The following is a 22,853-nucleotide window of genomic DNA, read 5'->3' as shown; positions in this document are numbered from 1 at the left end:
ACTTGGTTTTCATTTTCAAAACAATGTGGCTGAGATCTACTTCATTCATCTCTTCCTCTTCCTCCTCCTCCTCAACAACAGGCGAGGGTCCGAGAGGAGCAAACAGTTCTCTGCAGCTCTGTAGGGCACATGACGTGTAAGTCCCGCCCACTTTTTAGCGGTCCAATCAAATGCGAGATTTGATCTAAATCAATCCTGTAGCTGTACACAACTCATTTCCCGATTCACTGGGAAATGAGTCACAGTGCTGAAGCTAAAGACGCTCTAACTTCATTTTCACTGGGACTTGAATGAGGGATTCAGATGAAAGTAAAAAGTGTGACCCACATCAAGCTGCAACTTTCATGATGACAGAGACACATAGCTGCAAGAGCGGTCAAATTGTAATCCTGCTAATAACCCCCCTTTTTACTAAATGTAACGCTAATCTGAGTGCGTTTTTTTATATATAACTGTAACAGTATACAATCACCTTTCTTTGTAACGCCGTTACATGTATTCAGTTACCCCTCATGCCTGTTTATGATGTAATGACGCAGTCATTAACAAAATGTTAAAAGCTACACAGTTATTTTTAGGTTTAACCTACTCACAATGAATGACTTAAAAAAAACTGTAATATACATTAGAATTAAAGATGTATTTTTCTTACCTTTTGGATATAACTCCAGCACAAAAAGGAAATATAAGACTGCACGGTTTGCCATTGCTGCTGCATGTACAAGCCAAAAATTTAATGTCTTGCTATGCACAGGTCTGTCTACAGGAGACTAGGACTATACTAATCCATGTGTACAGTAGGTGGGTGTCAATATAAAAATAATAAATAATCCCTGGAATAAATCTATCCATAAACAACATAACGGGATTCCCTTCAATGTCGAATAAGCTGCTGATTTAACCAGCTGCTGCTGTTTTGCTCTAAAATAAATTCGATATAACCAGCAGATAAACTGAAACTCCACCAGATCTAATGCTCAGGGTAGTCAGAGAGGTGAAGCTGCACAATTTTGTTATATGAGGACAAAAAATGCACTTACAGCAATGATTTTTCCTGTTCTCTCGAAGTAGGAGATGTGTTAAGTTGTTGCATTTCAATGACATTAAACCTTTTAAATTCATTTTTAAGATTTTTATTTTTCTTTATTAAAATAACAGGAACAACCAACCAACAGTGTGTGACTACCAACCCCACAATGGTGATGGTTGTCACAAGTCCACAAGGTGTATTTGACAGTCCACATCTTTGGAACAGAATAAACTGAAGGGGAGTAAAGTCATTCAGTTCCTACCTGACACTTTAGGCTTCCATTAAACATTAAAAGGGAATCTATTAAAGGCCCCATGAAATGAAAAACACATTTTCCCAGTTTTAATCCTGTGCCCCTGTATTAATTGTTCATTTATCTCTTGTTATATGCCAAACATATGCCAAAAAATCAGTATCAGAGTATTTTTCATCAAAATCCCTGTCTTTTCTCTTCCTGCAAAATAGTTTCAAATGTTTGATGATTCATGATGACTAAATTTCATCATATAATCATCATATAAAACCAATGGAAATTTTAGGAAGTGGCCTGGGATGACCACAGACACCCCTGAAATCTAATTGGCCACCCCAGACCTGTAAGTAATTAGTCAAGTTCATCAACATAATAAGGTGGGAAAAACACTGCCATTTCCTTCCACCATAGTAATGATAAGACTGAGGCCATGAGAGCAGATCTCTAGTCAGCTGACTTTTTATCATGAATCGAAGGTACATGCTGGCCGTCAGGACTCAGGACAGCTTGTGACCACAAGCTGAGCTAATGCCGCAATGATATGAATAACATTCCTGAGACCTGTTTATAATATGTTTTGCACATATAAAAAAAAGTGTAATGGGACTGTTATGGTGACAAAATCGAGTCTTCCTCCTCTTACTCCTGTAAATGTTGTGGACATTGGTTTGGGGTCACATGCAAGTGTTTGAATTTGAATTTGAATGTAAATGTGGGGCTGGGATATGTGTATGTGCTGGAAGCATTAGTGTTTGACGCTAGCGATTAGCATATATAATTCACAGTGTAATGTGTGTTAATATATAGCATTAATGACCATTTTGATGCAACAAAGCCTGTGAAATGTTTAGCTTATGTACAGTTTTGTTTAATAGCATTTTACTGTGTCGTGTAGGTAATGTTATTTGTGTTCAGAGTGTATAAGAGTGAGATTATTGCTAGAATACAGGTAGTTAACCAGCCAAGTTAAACCTGTGAGCCTGTAGAGATGTAGGCTGGAAAGTGAGGTTTATTTTATTTCTCTGCCTTACTTACACTGTCTACAGTAGGTCATTAAGTAAACACAGTAAAAGGTGTAAAGTGATGTTTTCAATTAGTTAAACTGAGTAAGAGCAGTCTATGGAATTTAAGAGATTTTTACTCATGCAGATGAGAAAAATTGTTTATGATTGTGTGTGCTCAACATTGTTTCTGTATTGGTAGTAAATGTTAAGGTGCAATTTACACATGTAGCTACTTGTAGCATTGTGTACGATGTTTTTAAGGTAAGTGAAGTCCACTGAAAACTTTAAAGCAGGACTGTAAGCTAAAGTTATTACAGTGAAGTTCACAGCTCAGAGATAGTAGAGCTGATGCAAGCGGACTTAACGCCACAATGATATGAATAACATCGCTGACAAGTGTATAAAATATGTTTTACACAGGTAAACCCCCACTAGCTCTGTGTCCCATCTTGGCCACTCCAGTCAAAATGTCTGTATAAAACCACACTTCACTGTTTTGTGGGTCGTGGTAGCTTACAGAGCATTATGGAGAGAGATAGAAAGAGACTAATTCATTGCTTCCTCCCTCTTCCTCCTCCTGCTCTAACAGCAAGTGAGGTGTGTGTGTGGAGCAAGCCCCGCCCAGTTAGTAATGGTCCAATCAAAGCGAAGGATTTGATTTGAATTTAAAATGTGACCTACAATCCTGATCTCCCTCACCTGTTAAAAAAGTAATCAGTAACCTAATCCAAGTACCACAATATTAAAGTAATGCAACTTAATTGCTTTCCGTTAATTTTGGATTACTTCAATACCAAATGTGCAAATAAAGACAAGAGTAAATAAATATCAATAATATGAATTTAACTTCACTATGTGAGACAACAGAACAGTCAATGGCAGTTTTAATACAGTTCTCGCGCAACTGTGTGTTTCAGTGTTCAGCCAGCAGATAACAGCAGAGTCAGATTGATTTATTTTAAACTATCGTTTAGCAAATGACAAACTGAACCGAGCGCTGACTACAACGGAGCGTGTCTCCTCATGCAGTGACTATAACGTTATTTACTATCGGTGTGACAGCAGTGTGTGAGCAGCTCTCACACAAAGTGCTCTCAAATTAATATTAATAATCCCCCTTTTTACTAAATGTAACGATAATCTGAATACGTATTTTTTCTGTAACTGTAACAGTAAACAGTCACCTTTTTTGTACCCTAACTACATAACGCTGTTACATGCATTGCGTTACTAACGTATATTATAATTATGGACTCTTTTTTCTTACCTTTTGGAAATACCTCCACCACAAAAAGGAAATATAAGACTGCACGGTTTGCCATTGCTGCCGCATGTGTGCCAAAATTTTTAAATGTCATCTGTGCAGACAGGTCTGCCTATGGGAGACTAGGACTGTACTAATCCAGGTGTACAGCAGGTAGCTGTCAATACAAAAATAATATAAGTAATCCCTAGAATAAATCCCTCTATACACAACATAACAGTAATCACTTTAGTGTCGAATAAAATGCTGATTTAAGCACTTGTTGCTGTTTTGCTCTAAAAAAAAATTCTATATTACCAGAACACAAACTGATCCCCCCTGTTATAGTGGAACATCCCGCTCTCGCAAGTCATTAGGATACGTTAAAGATTTGAACATTAACTACTTTCGCTTTCGGTTGTCAGTACTTTCAGCAAGTTTAAATTAGCACACATTTGCTGCATCTAATATTGCTGTTGCACATTTAAGCCCTAAAATAACCACAGGTAGGAGGTTATAGAAGTAATTCCCAAAAGTATATAATTATTTTTCAGAACATTAGAGGCCGATTCAATATTCTTCCTTTTTCATATGTTGGCAGTGTTGCATATGATGTGAGGCTGAAAAAACAAACATTTATATATATATGCGTAGTCCTTTCTATGTTATTTTGAAGAAAGGAACCAACTGTAACGTACATTATAATAACGGATTTCTTTTTCTTACCTTTTGGAAAAACCTCCACCATAAAAAGGAAATATAAGACTGCACGGTTTGACATTGCTGCTGTATGTGCACCAAAATTCAAACAAAGCCCTTTGCAGATGGGTCTGATGTGAGAGGCTGAAACATTTATAGCCTATATGTTCAATATGCATAGTCCTTTCCTATATGTTATTTTGAAGCAAGGAATTATGAGCAATACAATGTTGGTGATGTAAATGTTTCTGTTGCAGGTTACCATCATAAATTAATAAATTGTAGGCTACAGTAATACTGATTCCTAATGTGACAGATGAGAAACACTGATGTGATTTTACAAAGACTGTCCTTTATTTAGTAACATCATGTCTCAACACACACAGTAAATCTGTATAAACAGCGACCTCCAGCGGTCATGTTGTGAAATTGATTTTGTGCAGCAGATATTGAGGCACAGTTGAGAAAAATGACATTATGAGGAAAATGACGGTTTGATAGCTCCTTTATTGTTGTCTTCGTTAGCATTAGAAGACATAATAGCAGTGGCAGCAGTAGCAGTAATACCAATTTTAACCAACACTTTCCAAAAATCACAGAGGAAGAAGAAAAATGTTTCATATCACACAAAGTCTAACATGTATCTAAGGATCTATCAATAAATGTCAGTCTTGAAAATTACTAGATTGAAGCTTTCCTCTGATGGTTTCTTTGTTTTGTTGCATGTTAATTTAACACAAGAATAATACACATTCATTTTTTAACATTCAATGATCTGTAATTTCATCTCTGACATTACTAGGTTTGTGTGACAAAAAAGAAAAAGAAAATAAGCAGCAGTAAATAGTGCAAAGAACAAAACCAGAATCTATTTACATTTTACAAAAATATGGATGGCTGTAACAATAAATCGGTGTAAAACAATAAGAATTTACAAAATACTTGGTAGAGTTTAAAGTCCCAACAAAAGCAAGAAAGAAGAGAATTGGTTGTATTCAACATGTCAGAGACATTAAAGTAGTTCCTCTCTGAGTAAAAGGTAACATTCAATAATTTATTTCATCTTAGGATGTTTAAAATGTTATTTAAAAAATGTGGTAAAATATAGTACAAAAACACCAGAACCTCTTTGTACATTGATATTTTCAATCTGGAGATATAAATTGAGAGATTCATCTTGTTCATTCTTTTACAATGTCTGAACATTTTACCAACACATGCTTTGATGCAGCTTTGTTCAAGTCTGACTGACTTTGTATTGAAACTACAGTCTTGTAGGTTATTTGTCACTAAACAGACTTCTTGCTATGCGTTGAGATGATGGTTCTGGTTTCTTCCCTTTTGGATTTTTCTTCTGAGATGTACGTTTCCTGATCTGCTGGTTCTCCTTCTCCATTAAAGGTGTCTTGGACCTTCAGATAAAAACAAGACATGAGTCAGTTTCCACTCACATTATTACAATACATCATACATATTTCTATCACTGAATGACTCTGACAGTTAACAGTTATGTGGATAAACAGGCTGACTATGAGTACACAATGGACCATGAAGAGTAAAGTGCATCAGAATCAGCTTCATGTATAAATAACACATTAGTTAGAGAGATATAGAGACAGAAAGGAACTTAAATGACAAAATAGAGAGAAGACAGATTAAATAATTTCCTAAAGAAGCAATAAATAATAAATATGTACAAGTGAATAATTATGAAATTGTCTTACTCATTAGGGTCTTTGATTGGTTTGGTAAATAGACTTCCTGCTGTGTGTTGAGATGATGGTTCTGGTTTCTCCTCTTTTGGACTTTTCTCCTGAGGTGTTCGTTTCCTGATCTGCTCGTTCTCCAGATTCATTAAAGGTATTTTGCACCTTCAGATAAAAACAAGACATGAGTCAGTTTCCGCTCACATTAATACAATACATCATACATATTTCTATCACTGAATGACTCTGACAGTTAACAGTTATGTGGATAAACAGGCTGACTATGAGTACACAATGGACCATGAAGAGTAAAGTGCATCAGAATCAGCTTCATGTATAAATAACACATTAGTTAGAGAGATATAGAGACAGAAAGAAACTTAAATGCCAAAATAGAGAGAAGACAGATTAAATCATTTTCTAAAGAAACAATTAATAATAAATATGTAAAGTGAATAATTATGAAATTGTCTTACTCATCAGGGTCTTTGATTGGTTTGGTAAATTGACTTCCTGCAGTGTGCTGATGTGATGGTTCTGGTTTCTCTTGTGGATTATTTTCCTGAGGTGTTTGTTGCCTGATCTGCTCGTTCTCCTGCTTCATTAAAGGTGTTTTGCACCTTCAGATAAAAACAAGACATGAGCCAATTTCCACAGTGATTTGGATTGACAGGCTGACTATGAGTACACAATGGACCATGAAGAGTGCACAAGTGAATAATTATTAAACTGTCTTACTCATGAGGGTTTTTGATTGGTTTTTGTGGCGTCCTGTTGTTCTCAGCATCCCTGTGTGACAGACTGAAGGATTTAAGAACATTTATATATTATTTATAGGTGTTGTCTGTATAGATTATTTAAGCTCTGTGTATCTTCTTAGTATGGGGTATGCCCAACGAGGTGTCCATTATATTATCACAAGGAGAGCGGAGCAGATGGACCCAAAAGCAGAAGACAGCAGGCCAATGGGATCAAATGCAGAATATTAATTGAAAAAAATCAAAAACAGGAACAATGTTAACTGACGACTTGACAAAGAATGAACTGAAAACTGGACTTAAATACACAAAGAATGACTACAAACAGAACACAGGTGAGTGAAATGAGACAGTATGACAAAGGTGGTAAAACAGGAAGTAGAGGTAACAAAACATGAGGAGAAAACATTTCAAAATAAAACGGAATAAACACAAACAGAAAGTTCTGGCAGGATGTGACATATGTAAGGGATAATCAATGTTAATTCCTGTTATACCATGGTCTGAGTGAATACTCTTTTCTGATTGCTCGGCAGGTGTGCGTTAAAACCATTTATTGCACATGTAGTTCTGCTCAAGTTTTATCACCCTTCTAAATTCACCTGTTACTTAACCTGTAACTATAGGGACATTAAAAAGCACAACTGTCAAAGCTTACTTGTTATGAAGTTTTGAAGAAAGGGGCGCAGCAGAGGAAAAAAAGATGAGGAAGAAAAGAAAGAAACCAAGTGAGAAACAGCACCAGGAACTGACACCTGTAGAGCTTAAAATGATAGAAGAAGAGAAGGATGAGAATAATTTTAAAAAAAGGCAACAAAATGGGCAGTTAATATACTGAGATACTTTCTCTACCAAAAACAAAAGAAAACTGATTTGGAGACAAACACTGTGGTTCTGCTTAATGACACCTTACGTGAAATTCATGCCTCCGTTCAGGCTGGTGGCGAGTTCAGTGTGGCAAGTTGTCATAACAGCAGTAAGCACTTGCCTCGTAACCTTTCAACTTTGAGTGCAAAACTTTAACCAAAAATTGGCAAATGTTTTTTTTTATATTGTTGGCAAAGACCATACGTGGGATAATGAACTTGTAGGTGTGCATTAAACGGTTTTAAGACACTTCATGCCTCCAATTCATGTCGGGTGATTCTTCACTTCCACATCATGCCTTAAAAATGAAATTACCTGTTTCTACATTTATGTCTGAGCAGGACAGTGACGACTACAGCAACACAAACAACAGCCACTGCTGTGATCAATGCAATGATCAAAGTGAAATCTATGAGAAAAAGAGGAAAAATGTGACATGAAACACTAAACATTCATAAAGGAACTACAGTTTAAATGTGAATTCTGACTTAAGATAACTTCAATGTTAACTTACTCTTGTTGGATCCAGATTCATCATCAAAACCTGAAAAATGAAACCAAATCAGAATCATAAAGTGATAATCAGTTTATAAATCTGTGGTTTTGGAAGTGTTTTTCACCATCAGCAGATGATCGTTTCACCGCAGGAATCATCTTAAACACCTGAATCTCAGGGACTGAGAGCAGTCGTGCTGCACATCCAACTTGTGTGTCGTTTGCATGGAAACCAGACAGCACAGCTGTAATGGTGACGGTGACTGTACCGTTGGTGTTGGTGACACTGACTGTGCTGTTAGAGAAGTAGAGGTCTTGTTGTGGGACATTCAGAGTTACTGTGGGAGCAGGACGACCTGTGGCCGAGCAGAACACAACTGTCTCTTCAGTAGAGTTTGATTCTCTGATTTGTAGAATGGGTTCATGCAGCTCTGCAAAGACAAAACATTAAAGAAATACTGTTTCACATGAATTCATTTCTTACAAAGACATCAGCTTTGACATGATGCTTTGTGTCCAGTATGTTAGTTTGTTTGGCCTAGAAAGAATCACCTGCTACTGGTGATGCAGCATCTGTCACTTTCATGCTGCTCTATATTTTGTTGCAGCTCTATATGAAAACACTGTACATGAACATAAATGCACACAAGGACTGTTGGGGGGGTTGCACTTTTTGCATTTTGTGGTGTGAAAATACAGTTATTGTCACATGTGACAGTAAAAGAAAATTGAATTTCATGGCAAACAGACAAATAAACATAATTTTAATCTTCCATCTATTTGCATGTGAGAGTGGAAATCCATTATGAAAATGGAATGTATTAAATACTGGAAATATAGAATCTAATCGATGATTATGGAAATGTCTTTAATAACGCAGAAAGATCCTTACAGCTGCACTGATTAGTCGATGCCATCAATAATGAAAATGACTTTCAAGTCTAGTCCTCACCATAGAGTTGGAGGCAGGTTCTGCCTGTCAGAGAACCTTCAGGATACGTGTTAAACAAACAGAGATAGCAGCCTTCATCCTGCTCCTTCACCTCCCTGATAACTATGGAGCAGTTCTGCAGTCCAGGATCTTTAAACGCCACTTTCCCCTGAAAATTAGCATTCACTGTTTGTCCAAAGTATTTGTTGTAGGTGGCAAGATTCTTCTTCTTCCCCCCAGGTGAAAGTTTCTGCCATGTGACCTGAAGAACATCTCTAGACTGCATGAGCTGACAGTTGAAGCACATATCTTCTCCTACTTTTGCCATCACAGTCTGCTGTGTTTGTATCACATCTGTTAGACCTGCATGGAGGAAATGAAATGACAGTTAGGCTGTAGATGTGAGACTGAGGTTGTGGAGGGTTTTGAGGACAGTCCTCTGCAGTTCGGTACAGCATTTAACTATATAAGCCCCGCACACTTTTTTAGCGGTCCAATCAAATGCGAGATTTGATTTAAGTCCCTCCTGTAACTGTACACAACTCAAGTATTCGTCTCACTTTGAAATAAGTTACAGTACAGACGCTAAAGACGCTCTAACTTCAGTTTTACTGGGACTTGAATGAGGGATTCAGATGAACGTAAAAAGTGTGACCCACAACCCAGCTGCACGACGCAGCTTTCATGATGACAGAGCGAGATATGGCTGCAAACAAGGACAAGTGCTCTCAAACTGTAAACCTGCTAATAATCCCCCTTTTCTACTAAATGTAACGCTAATCTGAATGTCTGTATGTCTTTAACTGTAACAGTATACAATCACCTTTCTTTTGTGTCACGTAACGCCATTACATGTATTCGGTTCCGTTCTGTGCCTGTTTATAATGTAATGAAGCAGTCATTGACAAAATGTTAAAAGCTAGTTATGTTTTAGGTTTAACCTACTCACAACGAATGACTTTAAAACAATCTGTAACGTACATTATAATTACAGATTTATTTTTCTTACCTTTCGGAAATACCTCCACCATAAAAAGAAAATATAAGACCGCACGGTTTGTCATTGCTGCTGTTTGTGCGCCAAAACTTGAAAGTCCCGCTGTGCAGACAAGTCTGTCTCATGGATGTACTAATTCAGGTCTACAGTAGGTAGGTGTCAATATAAAAATAATATAAGTAATCCCTGGAATAAATCCGCCTATAAACAACGTAATGGGATTCACTTCAATGTCGAATAAACTGCTGCTGATTTAACCAGCTGCTGCTGTTTTGCTCTAAAAACAATTCGATATTGCCAGAACACAAACTGATCCCCCCCTGTTATAGTGGAACATTCCGCTCCTGCAAGTCATTGAGATTTGAACATTAATTACTTTCGCTTTCGGTCGTCAGGACTTTCAGCAAAGTTTTGATAGTTTTTTCCTTAGTTACACTATAACATGTGGTTGTTGGGGATGTTTGTCACATTCTCTTCTTTGTTGGCATATACATGCATGGTGTGATATATCCAGCCCTGTTCATAATATCTGCAACAACAGCACTGTACACAAGTGAAGTGACCTAAAACATTTTAATTAGCTTAAAAACAATAAATAAATATATGGGAAACATGAAAGAATAACTTATTCATCAAAAACATATCATATCACAAAATAAACACCACAAATTATATAATCAAGTGATTGACAGGGATTTGTTTTCAGAAACAGTACATGTAAAACAATAACCAACATACATGACACAATACAACAGTGTAACAGAAAATAAAATGTATATTTTAGTGGCAAAGTAGACACAAACATTGAAGTGCAAAATTGAAAAAAAAAAAAAAAAACAACACACTTACAAATAAATATGTCTATTATGTAATATATTATCTCTAATTCAAACTTTGTATATACATATTGATAGATAAATATTGATATCTTCTTTTGCACTAACTTCACATTTCACAGTATAGATCACATTGAAAAAGGAGAAGTACCAATCTAACAGAAATTTGAATTATATTCCTTAGTGATGCTAAATTTGGGTTACTTCAATCCTCTTTAGTGCCATTATATTTTAATTTCTGTCTCTTAAAAAAGCCTGTTCTTTACTTCCCCAAAAAGCACACTAGATGGCACTACAGCACCCTGAGATCAGTCTGTGACACAGTATCATTGTGATACATGGACAGTGTCACCAAAACACAACCTCAAGGCTTCAGCCTGCTTTGCCTCAACTTCCCCTGAATTCTTCTTCCTTGCTTCATGTTTCCTGTGCTGACATCCAACCATCCCACCTCAGGATGGGCAGTCGGTCATTTTTCAATCCAAATGTTTATCACTCCCTAAATATAAATATCTGTCCCATCTCCCCTCTGAGTCACATCCCCCTCTCCAGTTTACTCCTCCTCTGGCTGAGTAAAAATCACCTATTTTTCTGTCTCCTCACATGATCGCAAGCACAAAAAGGAATATTGATTACATCTATATCAGCTGGTTATACTCATAATCTACCTGCTGGACTTACTTGAAGCAAACTTTAACTATTGTACTATTGTAAAGTTGAGGTCACAGTCTTGTTAACAGCTTAAAATATAATAACATGAATATAATACTCCAATGGAACACTGGACATTTTCCCTGGCTTTTTACATTCTACTTTTAGCTGCTTGAAGCTCAATAAAGACATATAAAGTGCTGAATATTACAATCTAAAAGAAATGCAAACTGGACAGGTAGCATATACATGAGTAAATGCATCTTGGATCACAGCTTTAAGCTTAATTCACTGTTAAGTCTGTTAAGTTTAGAAGCAAAAAAATGCAAATTTTATAACAATTGCACAGAGATAGTCAGAGACGGTTGCGTGAGAGGTCAAACATTACTCAAGTTTTCAGCATGTTCAAATCTTCTGTCACCCTTTAACCTGCCAGAAAGAAAGAAAAGCAGAGTTTATTTTACCGTGGGAAACACATTAAACATAAAGATAAGATTTTGTGCAAATTGAGTTGATATTTATTATGCAAAATCTCACCTTTTTCGCTGGATCACAGCAGCAACAACAATGCAGGAAAGAAACATTACAGCTGCAATCAGAAGTGCAATCCCTGATGACGACATTCCTCCACCTGGAGATAAACAGCATGTTGTTAGTGTGTTTCAGTACAGCTATTAATCAAATGACATTCCCCTGAAAAGAGGAAGGTGGGAAATGTTCATGGTCACATGCGTAATTTTAAATGCTGACATAACTTCCCCTACTTTATCCAAGCATCAAACTGTCATATGACCTCCCTAGAGAACTAAAGCCTGTGTCACAACAACTCACTGTGCTGTGACAAGTTTCTCTTGAAATGACACTGCAAAGCCGACTCACTTTGAGGAACAGTAATATTCTGTTCTGCAAATTTACAGTTTTCATTAGTCAGGCACATGATTGTGGTGGATAAATTACGCACGTCCCAGAATATTCTCTGTTGTATATTACATCATGTTTCAAATTGTTTCCCATTCTTTGAACAATACCAAAATGTACTAAATTTCGGGAAATTTCTTGAGTTTCTGGTCAACTGAGCCACAGGACAGTGCTGAGTCACTTAATCACTCAATAAGCCTTTTATATCTACATGGGGAGAGGGTCTTCTTCCACGGAGGCCGCAATGTTATTTTTTTTCCCCACCCACGTTCCACAAAGACCTGCCCTACTCTGCCTTTTGATTGGCTCTGACCTTGATATTTTTATCCTAACCATCTCACTCCTCATGCCTAAACCTAACCAACCTAACCAATTAAGGCAATCAGTCCCAGCCAATCAGAAGCACAGTAGGGTAGGTGTTTGAAACACACCGTTTTAGCTCCTGTCTCTTTAAGGCTCCCTTCCCGATGCTCTGTTCTGATTGGTTCCCAGAAGCTCTGCAGGCCACGTAAACAAACAATAGCAGTCGGATTTCACTTGTTTTACCTGTTCCTTACTCGAAATATAAATTTCGCAAATACATCCGTAAATGTTCGATCCCGAATCTGATCCACAACAACATGACACAACCTTAGCAACAAAGACTACTGAACAGACAGGCGTTTGTGGGCATGTGCAAACGATCTGACATCATAACGAGGAGAAAGTAGAGGTAACTTTTGACTTGAAGGCACCATTTATACATACATTCACCTCAAGTTTCGGAAGTTTGACTACGTTTTACATAGATGCCCAACATTATAACAGTGTAAAATTTGACAAAAGATCACAAAAAGCATGATATGTCCCCTTTAAAATCATTGCTGATTATTTGTCTTTCAATCAACTAATTGTTTAAGCTCTTGTTAGGTTGGCTACAAAGTGAAAAACAATCAAAAATAAAGAATAAACTGTACATCTATTAATTTTAAAGGAGCCTTTTTATGATGGAAAACACAGCTACAGCTAATAAAAATTGCTAATGTGTATGTTTGATTAAGATAATGACCAAAAATTGAAAAAAGTCAGTATTAGTGTCACTTAAATTTACCCATTATAAACCTGTTTCTATTTCAACATTGCACTGTTGACAGAGTGACATCGCTTCCAGTCAGTGACATGTTGCATGCAAAGATGTTCTACTGGGAATTTTCTGGGAAGCTTTCTTGGTAAACACTGTCATCAGGTTACTTCCTCTCTAATGAACCAGACACTGATTACCAAAATTGGGCAGTTTACTAATAGCCTACCAGTTAAAGACAGCAGTTGTTGTTACAGTAAAACAGATACAAAATGACTGATATGCATACCTTCCGCTTTCTTGTCCTCCACATGTTCAGGATGTAAAGAAAAAGGAATCCTCTGCATCCTCTCTCCCCTCTTTCCACTGTTCACCAGACAATCCACATCTCCTTTCCAGTCTGCAGATACTTTCAGTGTGATGTTGCGGCTGCTGGTAAATGTGTGGTCACTGTTTGTCGCTGTCATAGTCTTTGTTTCTTCTGAGCTGGTTGCAGGAGGTGAAACGACCCACTGAATGGAGGGAGCTGGTTTACCTGTTGCAGAGCAGCTAAACACAACCTTCACATCTTTCTCCTCTTTTCCTCTGTCTGTAACTTGCACGTCTGTTTTCACCTCGGATATTCCTTGATAGAGAATTGAAACATTTTGAGTACCTCAGCCATTCTTACAACTATTCTCACAAGAGATTATTTGATCATTTGAGTACTTGTGGTTTGAATTCACAGAATCAGGGCCATATAAAAAGTTCAAATGTCAGAACTTGAAGCAAAAAGTCTTATTTTTGGGCTTCAACCACTGCATGTCTGCAAGAATATAACATTTCTTCCAGACAACCGACTTTAAACTTTAGATGTACAACTTTTGCTCATAATTTAAAAATACTATTCTTTCTCTTTTTCCATCTACATGCATGGTCTTCCTGTAATTTACCTTGCACTGTGAGGCAAGTCTGTCTTCTTTGGGACCCATCTGGATACACATTGAACGAGCAAATATAACAGCTCTCATCCTCCCATGTTACATTCCTCACAGTGATAGATGATGAGTTGAGAGATGCCTCTGTGAACATTAGTTTTTCCCGGTAAGGCTCGTTCACTTGCTGTCCAAACCGCTTGCTGTAGGTTGCCAAATTCTCTATGGACTCATCCTTGAACAGCCTCTGCCACGTGACCTGGAGCACACCTGCGGGGAATCCCAGATGGTTATCCTTCAGTCAATATTTACAGAGAAAACACCTGAAGTAATTTAAAAAAAAAAACCATTTCCTGAAAGTCCTCTGACGTCAGAGGGGTATTCCATCAACGCAGGTAGAGAAAGCTGGCTGGAATTGACGTCACCTTTCACGTGAGGCTCAAGCCGCTCCACTAACACAGCTTTGTTTGTTTCGTTATTTGTTAATGAATGAACATTCAGATCAGTGACTGTGGCTATATTATCAGAAGGCTAGACAATATCAGATGCATGTTTAAACCAATTTACCATTACCAATTACATAATCAGCTACTCTTTGACACATTTTCTCTTTCGCAGTATGTCCATTTACAAGCGTTGATGAAGGTTAAAAATTAAGGCGTTGCAGTTGAAGATGAAGAAACTGGAGGAGGATATACGTACAGTGGAAACCGCTTATAGTGATCACGTCTGTCCGGGTTAAATATCACTATGAGATAATTAGGTATATAACCGATTTCTTTTCTTTATTTCTCATGCAGTTTACCATCTAATTGACATATATTTATTAGCCTACGTGAATATAAAGTAAAGAAGTTCCTTCTTCTCCCCATCTGCAGCACAGGCAAAGAGAGTGGAGATCATTTCTTTAGATTTCTGTCCTCCCTTTGGAGATGACGTTTTTCACTGAGAAGAAATCACTTTCGTTTTCCCATGATGATATCAGTGTGCACGCAGCACCAGCCTCAGGTGGGCAATAATGATGCCACAGCCGCTTATCATGGGAGTAAAGTACAAACAATAGAATTACCGTAGTTTTAAAATGTTTTTCCACATGTTCTCATGTGAAGAGATACAAAACGAACACTGTAAGCGGGCTCCTTTATTACTATAGGTGGATTATTTAAACAGCATCAATTTTGTATAGGAATGATTCTGTCCCAAGCTTTTTGATCCATATAGGCTAAACAGCTGTATTCATTTTCCACTATATATATTTAAACACAGCAGAAGGTCATGATTTGGTCTTTATTTAATTTCCTTTTCGTTTCCGAACACGGACATGACAAAAGTGACGTGAGCAGGAAAAAAAAAAGACATTTAGCGGAACCTCCGTTTTGGAGTCTGTTTCCGCCCGTCGGATGTTCTTCGACACACAGCTGCCAAGGAGCAAGCTAGTTCGGCGGAATGAGTTACCATGGTTACTGAGCAGTGAATCATATAACCAATATGATGGAACGGACTCTCAATGAAATTAGCGAGGCTTATCTAAATAAGCCGGGCTTTTCCTTTATCCAGCTTGATGGAATACCTCTCTGGAATGGAGGAACAGTAAATCCTTAAAAACCTTAAAAACACAACAACCAAGACTGCAGACGATTAGAAAAGGAGAATATGATCACCTGTGGGGTTTTGAAGTGTGCACCTGTAATACGCGTCACCGCCGTAATCAGCTGTTGTATTTCCATATCCACTGATCTGTGACGCCCAGGCTAAAATTAAAAAAAACAAACAGCTGAGTGTCGGTAAGCGCAGACTTAAGGTAAGATATGCACTTGCTGCACTCAATAATGAATGACTAAAATATATTTGTCCTTCTAAGCGTTTTGAATGTAGATGACTTTAAATTATGCTATATAATAATGTTGTCTTTTTAAGAGGACAGAAACACATATAATATAGGCATCATAACTACAAAATTCTGAACTCTATTCTGTAGATACTAACAAAGTTACCACACTGAATGTAGAGGAGGTTTGCCTCTCCTGTGTCTCCTGTGTCACTCACCTTTCAACAGCAAACCGGTTAGTATCAGGAAACGAAACATTTTCATCCCAGACGTACAAACAACACTGTCAGTTCAGAGCAGAGCAGCCTTTTTTAAGTGCCTGTAAAAGAGAAAGTGAAACTGGGTGAGAGGGGATTTCTTCAGTTTACAGTATGTAGCATGACCATATAAACCCCAAAGGCTTTGTGTAGGTGGTGTACTGTAATACATTTACTGTATTTGCATTGCCGCTTCATTTGAGTATTTCAATTCTATGGTATTTTATACTTCTACTCCATGAATATTGCAATATTGAAATATTGTACTCTATATATTCATTTTCAGATTAGGATTTTACACACAAAATATATGATTAGATTATAAAATGATGGATTATTATACATTAAACTGCTAGTTTATGTAGCTAGTTTAAGTAGTTAACATTAACTCTACTTTGACCAATCACATTAAAGCACTGCTTACATATTAATATATCAATAACAACAAACAACAACAACAACAACAACAATAATAATAATAAATTACTCACTGGTCACTCTGCATAATTAATACTTTCACTTTTGATACTATATTTTGTTGCTAATACTTTTACGATATAAAGTGTTGAATGCAAGACTTTTTCCTGTAATGGAGTATTTTTATAACATGGTATTGCTACGTGTACTGATTTAAATACTATTACTACGACTGCTTTTAGGCAAATGTATCATCTTTGTGTTTCTGTTTTTAAACCAATAGTGAAAAGATGTAAAAACAGACTATGGACCACATTAATGAGGCTGGACCATCAGGTTAAAATATATACTTTGTGAATATTCATATGATAACAGGAAAAATAAGTATATTATTTGATTATGAAATGATAATCAAATAATAAAATGTTAGTCACTTTTTATAATTCCGCAACAAAGAGCAACACTGCGAAGCAAAAAGAAAGCAAGACTTATTTCACTCTCCTTTACACTCTGAAACCGACACCGATTGACACTTCTATTCTCTGTTCTCTAACTGTTCATATTAGTACTTCTAATATTAATGCTGTTATTATTGGGGAACTGTATACTTACTGTACTGACAGCAACTCCAGTAATCTCAAAAAAGGTGGTCAAAAAAGTCCCAGAAAAAGAAAGTGCGCACATGGTACATTAGCAGCTATGGTGTTGTGAAGTTTTAACACATCATTTGAATCATATTTTCATGATGGTAAACATACGTGTGACACGTGACAACCTCCAGTAATTCTCATGGCAGCCAGTTAAATAGTAGGAAAGTCCATCATCACTGAAGTACTAGTGTACTTCTGTGTAACAAGTTTTGAGAAACAATGAATCATACTATAAAGGCTTTCCAGCAATATTGAGTCACCTTCAAATATAATTCAATTTACTACATTTACTAATTGATATCCCAGTCAGGACTTGGAAGAGTTAATATCCCATAATAGGTCAATTTACCACTTTGCTTGACCTAATTGATACCACATTGATTTGAGAGATTCCAGCCAATAATTGCAAATGTTACACATGTAAAAAGTTATTTTTGGCACCATATTTCAGTACTGCGGGATGACTTCTACAAAAGAGAAAACCATTGCTGTTTGATATGAACCTTTACGTTTCTGTCCAAAGATACTTCATCATGGTTACATTTCAGCCCTGGGAGTGTAACAAGTCATGCTTGTGAGGGGGTTGATTCAGTACTTGATAACCTATGTTTCATTTCATAAGAAAAGATAACACAATCTTACTCCCTTAATGATGTCATTAATGATGTAGTTATGACTGTTAAGTCATAACCTAATAAGAAACGTGTCAGTGTCCACACACTGCATACTGTATCTTTGAATCACAGTAAAAGCCTGTAATCCTAAAACTGGAATCATGATTGAGGGAACATCCTGTTATTTATATCTTCAGGAAATGTAACAGTACAATACAATGCTACTGGATTGTTGTGCAATGACGTTCTTTTTTCTTTTCTTTTCTGCATTTTTCACATGCCAACAGGAAATAGCAAAAGAGAAATAACATGCTATTTGAACCTGAGATACTACTTTGGGTGACCCCTAAACCACCGTCACACCTCTGGTTTGTTGTCCATTATACAATCACTAATCTTATATAGTTAAATCTCTTATGAAATCTTGTTTACTAAACATAATGAGGGAAAGTTGCGTAATAATTCCTCTTAAGTTCCATGCTAGGAAAGAACCTAAGTGCTTTCTGGAGGGGTTACTTAAGTGTAAGGTGACTGCCAAACATTTTGTAGGCAATCAATTAGCTCAAAGTCTGGACAAAATGCTAAAAGATGATGGTACTTTTGAGACAAACCTTATTTAGTAATAGTGCAGTGAACTGTCCCTAAATAATCAACATCATTTTCATTTTCAGTATTACCTTTAACGATGATAAACCTGATGAATCATCAAGATAGACTCCAAAGTGCTTCCAGGTTGGACAATACTTTATTGATGTGTTACAGATTGTTTATAGATATATTATGGATTTTAAATATGTTGTAAGGTCCATTTTAAGTGATTTATCACATCTGGGAAGTACCTATCCTACCTGACAGCTGACACCTGTAATTTTAAACTAGAACGTGATGCTAAAAGTGTAGTAGAGGCTTGCAGTTGTGTACTATCACTATGTACCAGCCTTATAAACTAGATTAGATTACACCAGAAAGTATCTGCTATTTTGGTCACAAGGGCCACCTCCCTTACTTTTAAACTTATCTCTATGCACCCAGTTGTTGATAGTCACAGCCTGACAGCTAGTTGCAAATCAACTTGAGATTGATTTGAGAGTCTCTGAGTTATCTACACGAAATAAATTAGGGCTCAAATGCCACTGCTTCATCGGTCAAGGATTTGTTGTTGCTAGAGCATTCACACAGGATACAGGGAGGACTGACAGGCCTTACTGTAAGGTGTATTGCAACCTCATGCAAAGAAATACATTGAGATGGGCTTATAAAATGGTCCCTTCTGGTGCAATATTCAATCTCTGAAGAGTCTTGGTTTTGTATTTGTATGTGATGACAATAAGCAGCAGTTGGTTTATGCTCATTAGAGATGGACAGTAAGCTTAATTTGTTCAGGTTTGTCAACAGATAATGACATTTCATGCAGAGAAATTGAATTGTTATAATCTGAATAATGTCTAGTATCAGCACTGCCGTAGAGAGAAAACAGCAACAAACATGTTATTGAGATTTTCAAATGGATGTAGAACAGTGTTTCCCCTATAATTGTACAGACCCAGTGGGCAACCAGGCCAACGAGAACCCCCACCAGGCCAAAAAAATATTTTTCTGAATGCCAAAAATAATACTAAATATCCATTTATTCAGAAGTCAATAATCATATGTGTTTGGGAGCCTCTGTGCAACACTGTTCAAAAACATGAGTCAACCTCTGTGTCATTGCCTGTGAAACTCTTGATGTGATGCGAGTGCCAGTAACAGAGTTCCTTTAAATTACTGCAGAGCAAGAGCATATGTGATGCAGTTTAGCTAATGTGAGCATGGCACAAATATATAAATATATCAACATTTTTCTCCAAAAGTCTAGAGTCAAGCAAAAATACAGATGGGGAAGTAGGGAGAGGGACAGCTTATTTTTAAGCAATAAATGCAGCTTATTAAGTCATCCTCTCCTTGTGACCACTTTGTTTTAAGTCTTGAATATACCAAGCAAACAAAAATTTGAATGCAAATATAAAGTGCAGACGCCACCTGATCAAAGCCGACCACACAAATATGCCATCCTGCGTGCCTTGTCCCTTTAGGGTTTTTTTCAGTGTGTACCAACAGGCCTGAAACAAAATTTTAGGGGGAAACACTGTAGAATATTGCATTGTTGCCAGTTTGGTTCACCTCAGTATTGACAATTAGTAGATAATACTTTGTGTTCTTAGTCATCTTGAGCCAACAAAAACATACAATCATGCTTTAAAATGCACAACTGAAAGTGACTGAAAACTGCAGACTTTGCCACTTCTTTAAAGAAAGCTGGCTCATTTTCACTCAGTGGTGCTGAGAGTTTCTGTTCCTTCTGTCCTCAAAACATAATCAGCCATTCTGGAGCCCTGTAACTGGTCTGCTCCAGATTATTGCATTTTACAAACAAAGACGAGATTCAGGAAATGTAAATCAATTACTCATAGTATTTGTTTGCGCAGGAGTGAATTACAGTAGAGTGCAGTACTTACTGAAAAAGAAGGGATTTTCAGAATTAGTGGTTCTTCTGCAAACAGAGAAGAGTGTCATAGCAGGGGAAGACCAGACAGAAACAACAACAACAACAACAAAGGAATTATCTGTCTGTCTCAATGTTTGTGGAATGAAATTGGAAGAGTAATTTAAGAGTAATTAAAGTGTGGATTTGTATAAAAAGAGTATATTACATAAAAGAGTAATATTTGTTCCCTTAATTAAGTTTTTTTTAAAAATCAATTCAGTCATTAGTGTCAGACCAGAAAGCATCAAAACAATTTTCTACATAAAAGACGGTAACTATCAGAGGACATCAGGGGTCCGTTCCAGAAAGCAGGTTCAACAAACTATGAACTCTGAGTTGATGAACCCTGAGATAAGAAACTCTGAGTTCTGTGTCACACAGGTTCTGCCCTCTACTGGACTCTATGGGTAATACTCTCCTCCAATCACACTGTATAAGCAGCATCTCACTGCTGCTCACTATCCTCTTTTCCTTAGCAAGGGTTAGGGTTAGGGTTAGCTTAATAGCCAGCACACACCGTCATGTTTTCTACTCTCCTCAGACAAGACCACAGGACTCATGATTGATGACACCAAGGCCCCACCCCAGTTGACAGCACACCGCCGGTGCCCCCCGCTTCCACCCAAGCTGGTGAACTGTCTCCATGAGGGTTCCCATGGACGTGCTCACCCAGCTCAGGCGGCTTTTGTTTCACCTCCCCTCCTAGACATCTGGAAGTGTGTGGAGGCATCCTAGCAGCAGCCATTTTGGACAAAAACCCTGGTCACAGGTTTTGGTAGGATTTCCCTGGCATGCCCCTCCTCGACGCAGCCCTTGCTGTCCACCTGATTCTACAGTTGGCCGGCTGGTTAGCGAGCATGGGGGCACCTGCCTGGGGAGAGCGATAGGTGGCGTGTGGCCTCCAGGGGAAAACTGACACATCAACCTCTTTTAGCAGTGCACTTGGTTCCCCAACACTTCCTGATCCAGGCTCAGGTGAGACACGTGTTAATGAGAACAGAAAATCGCACCATGGTCGCGCAGGTCAGGCAGGGCAGAGTCCAGTCTACTGCCCTGTTGAAGATGGCGGAGAACCTGTTGGTATGGGCCTCAGAACACCTCCTGTCTCTGAGAGCCCTCTGCCAGACGAGTGGGTGCTGCACCCCAAGATGGTGCAGCAGATTTGGAACCAGTTCAGGAGTGCAGAAGTGGACCTGTTCGCCAGTTGAAACAACACCCACTGCCCGCTCTGGATCTCCCTGCCGCTTGGGGGTGGATCGTCTTGCACATGCACCACCGCCAAGGAGACTGCGTTAAGCCTTCCTCCTCTTCGTCTCGTTCCCCTGCTACTGGAGAGAGTGAGACAAGAGAGACTGTTGGTCATTTTGATAATGGATGATAACATATCTAAAGCCTCATACCATTTTTTTTACATTTAAACTGAGATTGTACATTATGTGCAATAAACATGTCAGTGCAGGAGCTGCTCTAACAAACTGATGCCTGTCTTGCATGCAGTGTTATAACAGAAGGACATGCAGAGGTTTTATTCTGAGCTGAGGTGAATTCACACTGTGTAATATATGAATGTGAGAGCAGAAATGAAATGCAAAGAAATGACTGATGTGCATAAAAGTGGTAACTTCAGAAAGTCCCTGAGTAACAAACTAATATCCAACCAGGATTTAGGTTCTGACATACAGTAAACCTCTGCTAATGAATGTGCTTTGATACTGAATAAATGAGGAAATGAAACGGTGTTTCTGGCTCTGTAAGAGGGAGGAGACCGAAAGAAACTCGAGATTTGTTGAAGAAAACCTGGGACCTCTGGGACAGTTACCATGGTAACAGACCCTGAGGTCAAGTGATATCTGTTCCTGGAACTGAAAACCCTGAGTTTCCCTCATCTCAAGGTGAACAAACTCAGAGTTTTCACCAAACCCGCTTCCTGGAAGAGCCCACCACCCGGGCCAAAAATGTGCAAGCTCATTATGATAAGCAGCTATTCTAAACAAACATAACTAAAAAGTATTTTTAATTTATATTAATTATAATATTTAATATTTATTTCCTATAATTAATCCTGAAATATTTAAGCAAAGGTTAGAAGAATTTCTCACCAGTATTGTTTTTTTTTTTTCTTCAGGATAAATCCAAAGATTATTCCACTCAGAAAGCTGAAAGTTTCCTGTTACATCATTAACAATCAAATTGTAATTCTC

General features: G+C 37.6%; 3 protein-coding genes across 4 annotated transcripts in view; all 3 read right to left on the bottom strand.

Moving 5' to 3' along the window:
- The window catches only part of LOC122976344 (OX-2 membrane glycoprotein-like), a 31,405-nt gene extending 21,340 nt beyond the window's left edge, over positions 1–10,065 (bottom strand). Inside the window, exons 1-4 of the mRNA XM_044344780.1 lie at positions 9,996–10,065; positions 9,008–9,349; positions 8,181–8,486; positions 8,075–8,104 (exon numbers count right to left, since the gene is read on the bottom strand). Of these exons, the coding sequence (XP_044200715.1) occupies positions 8,075–8,104; positions 8,181–8,486; positions 9,008–9,349; positions 9,996–10,050 (733 nt within the window). The 5' untranslated portion in view covers positions 10,051–10,065. The remainder of the gene's footprint in view (positions 1–8,074; positions 8,105–8,180; positions 8,487–9,007; positions 9,350–9,995) is intronic.
- LOC122976624 (OX-2 membrane glycoprotein-like) overlaps positions 4,719–22,853 on the bottom strand; it is an 82,156-nt gene continuing 64,021 nt past the window's right edge. Inside the window, exons 6-8 of the mRNA XM_044345205.1 lie at positions 6,412–6,555; positions 5,954–6,100; positions 4,719–5,641 (exon numbers count right to left, since the gene is read on the bottom strand). The gene's annotated coding sequence lies outside the window, so the exon portion shown is untranslated. The remainder of the gene's footprint in view (positions 5,642–5,953; positions 6,101–6,411; positions 6,556–22,853) is intronic.
- The window catches only part of LOC122976364 (OX-2 membrane glycoprotein-like), a 34,834-nt gene continuing 22,533 nt past the window's right edge, over positions 10,553–22,853 (bottom strand). Inside the window, exons 1-7 of one of the 2 annotated variants that reach the window (XM_044344811.1) lie at positions 20,624–21,074; positions 16,409–16,509; positions 16,024–16,113; positions 14,381–14,632; positions 13,738–14,073; positions 12,008–12,101; positions 10,553–11,899 (exon numbers count right to left, since the gene is read on the bottom strand). In XM_044344811.1, the coding sequence (XP_044200746.1) occupies positions 11,848–11,899; positions 12,008–12,101; positions 13,738–14,073; positions 14,381–14,632; positions 16,024–16,113; positions 16,409–16,454 (870 nt within the window). In that variant the 5' untranslated portion in view covers positions 16,455–16,509; positions 20,624–21,074 and the 3' untranslated portion in view covers positions 10,553–11,847. Of the gene's footprint in view, positions 11,900–12,007; positions 12,102–13,737; positions 14,074–14,380; positions 14,633–16,023; positions 16,114–16,408; positions 16,510–20,623; positions 21,075–22,853 lie in introns of those variants that run through there. The other variant, XM_044344812.1, reaches the window with a different exon arrangement.

Source organism: Thunnus albacares, chromosome 24 (genome assembly GCF_914725855.1).
Source record: "Thunnus albacares chromosome 24, fThuAlb1.1, whole genome shotgun sequence".
Lineage (NCBI taxonomy): Eukaryota > Metazoa > Chordata > Actinopteri > Scombriformes > Scombridae > Thunnus > Thunnus albacares.
Note: the sequence above shows the minus strand (reverse complement) of the source record. Positions and strands in the feature narration are given on the sequence as shown.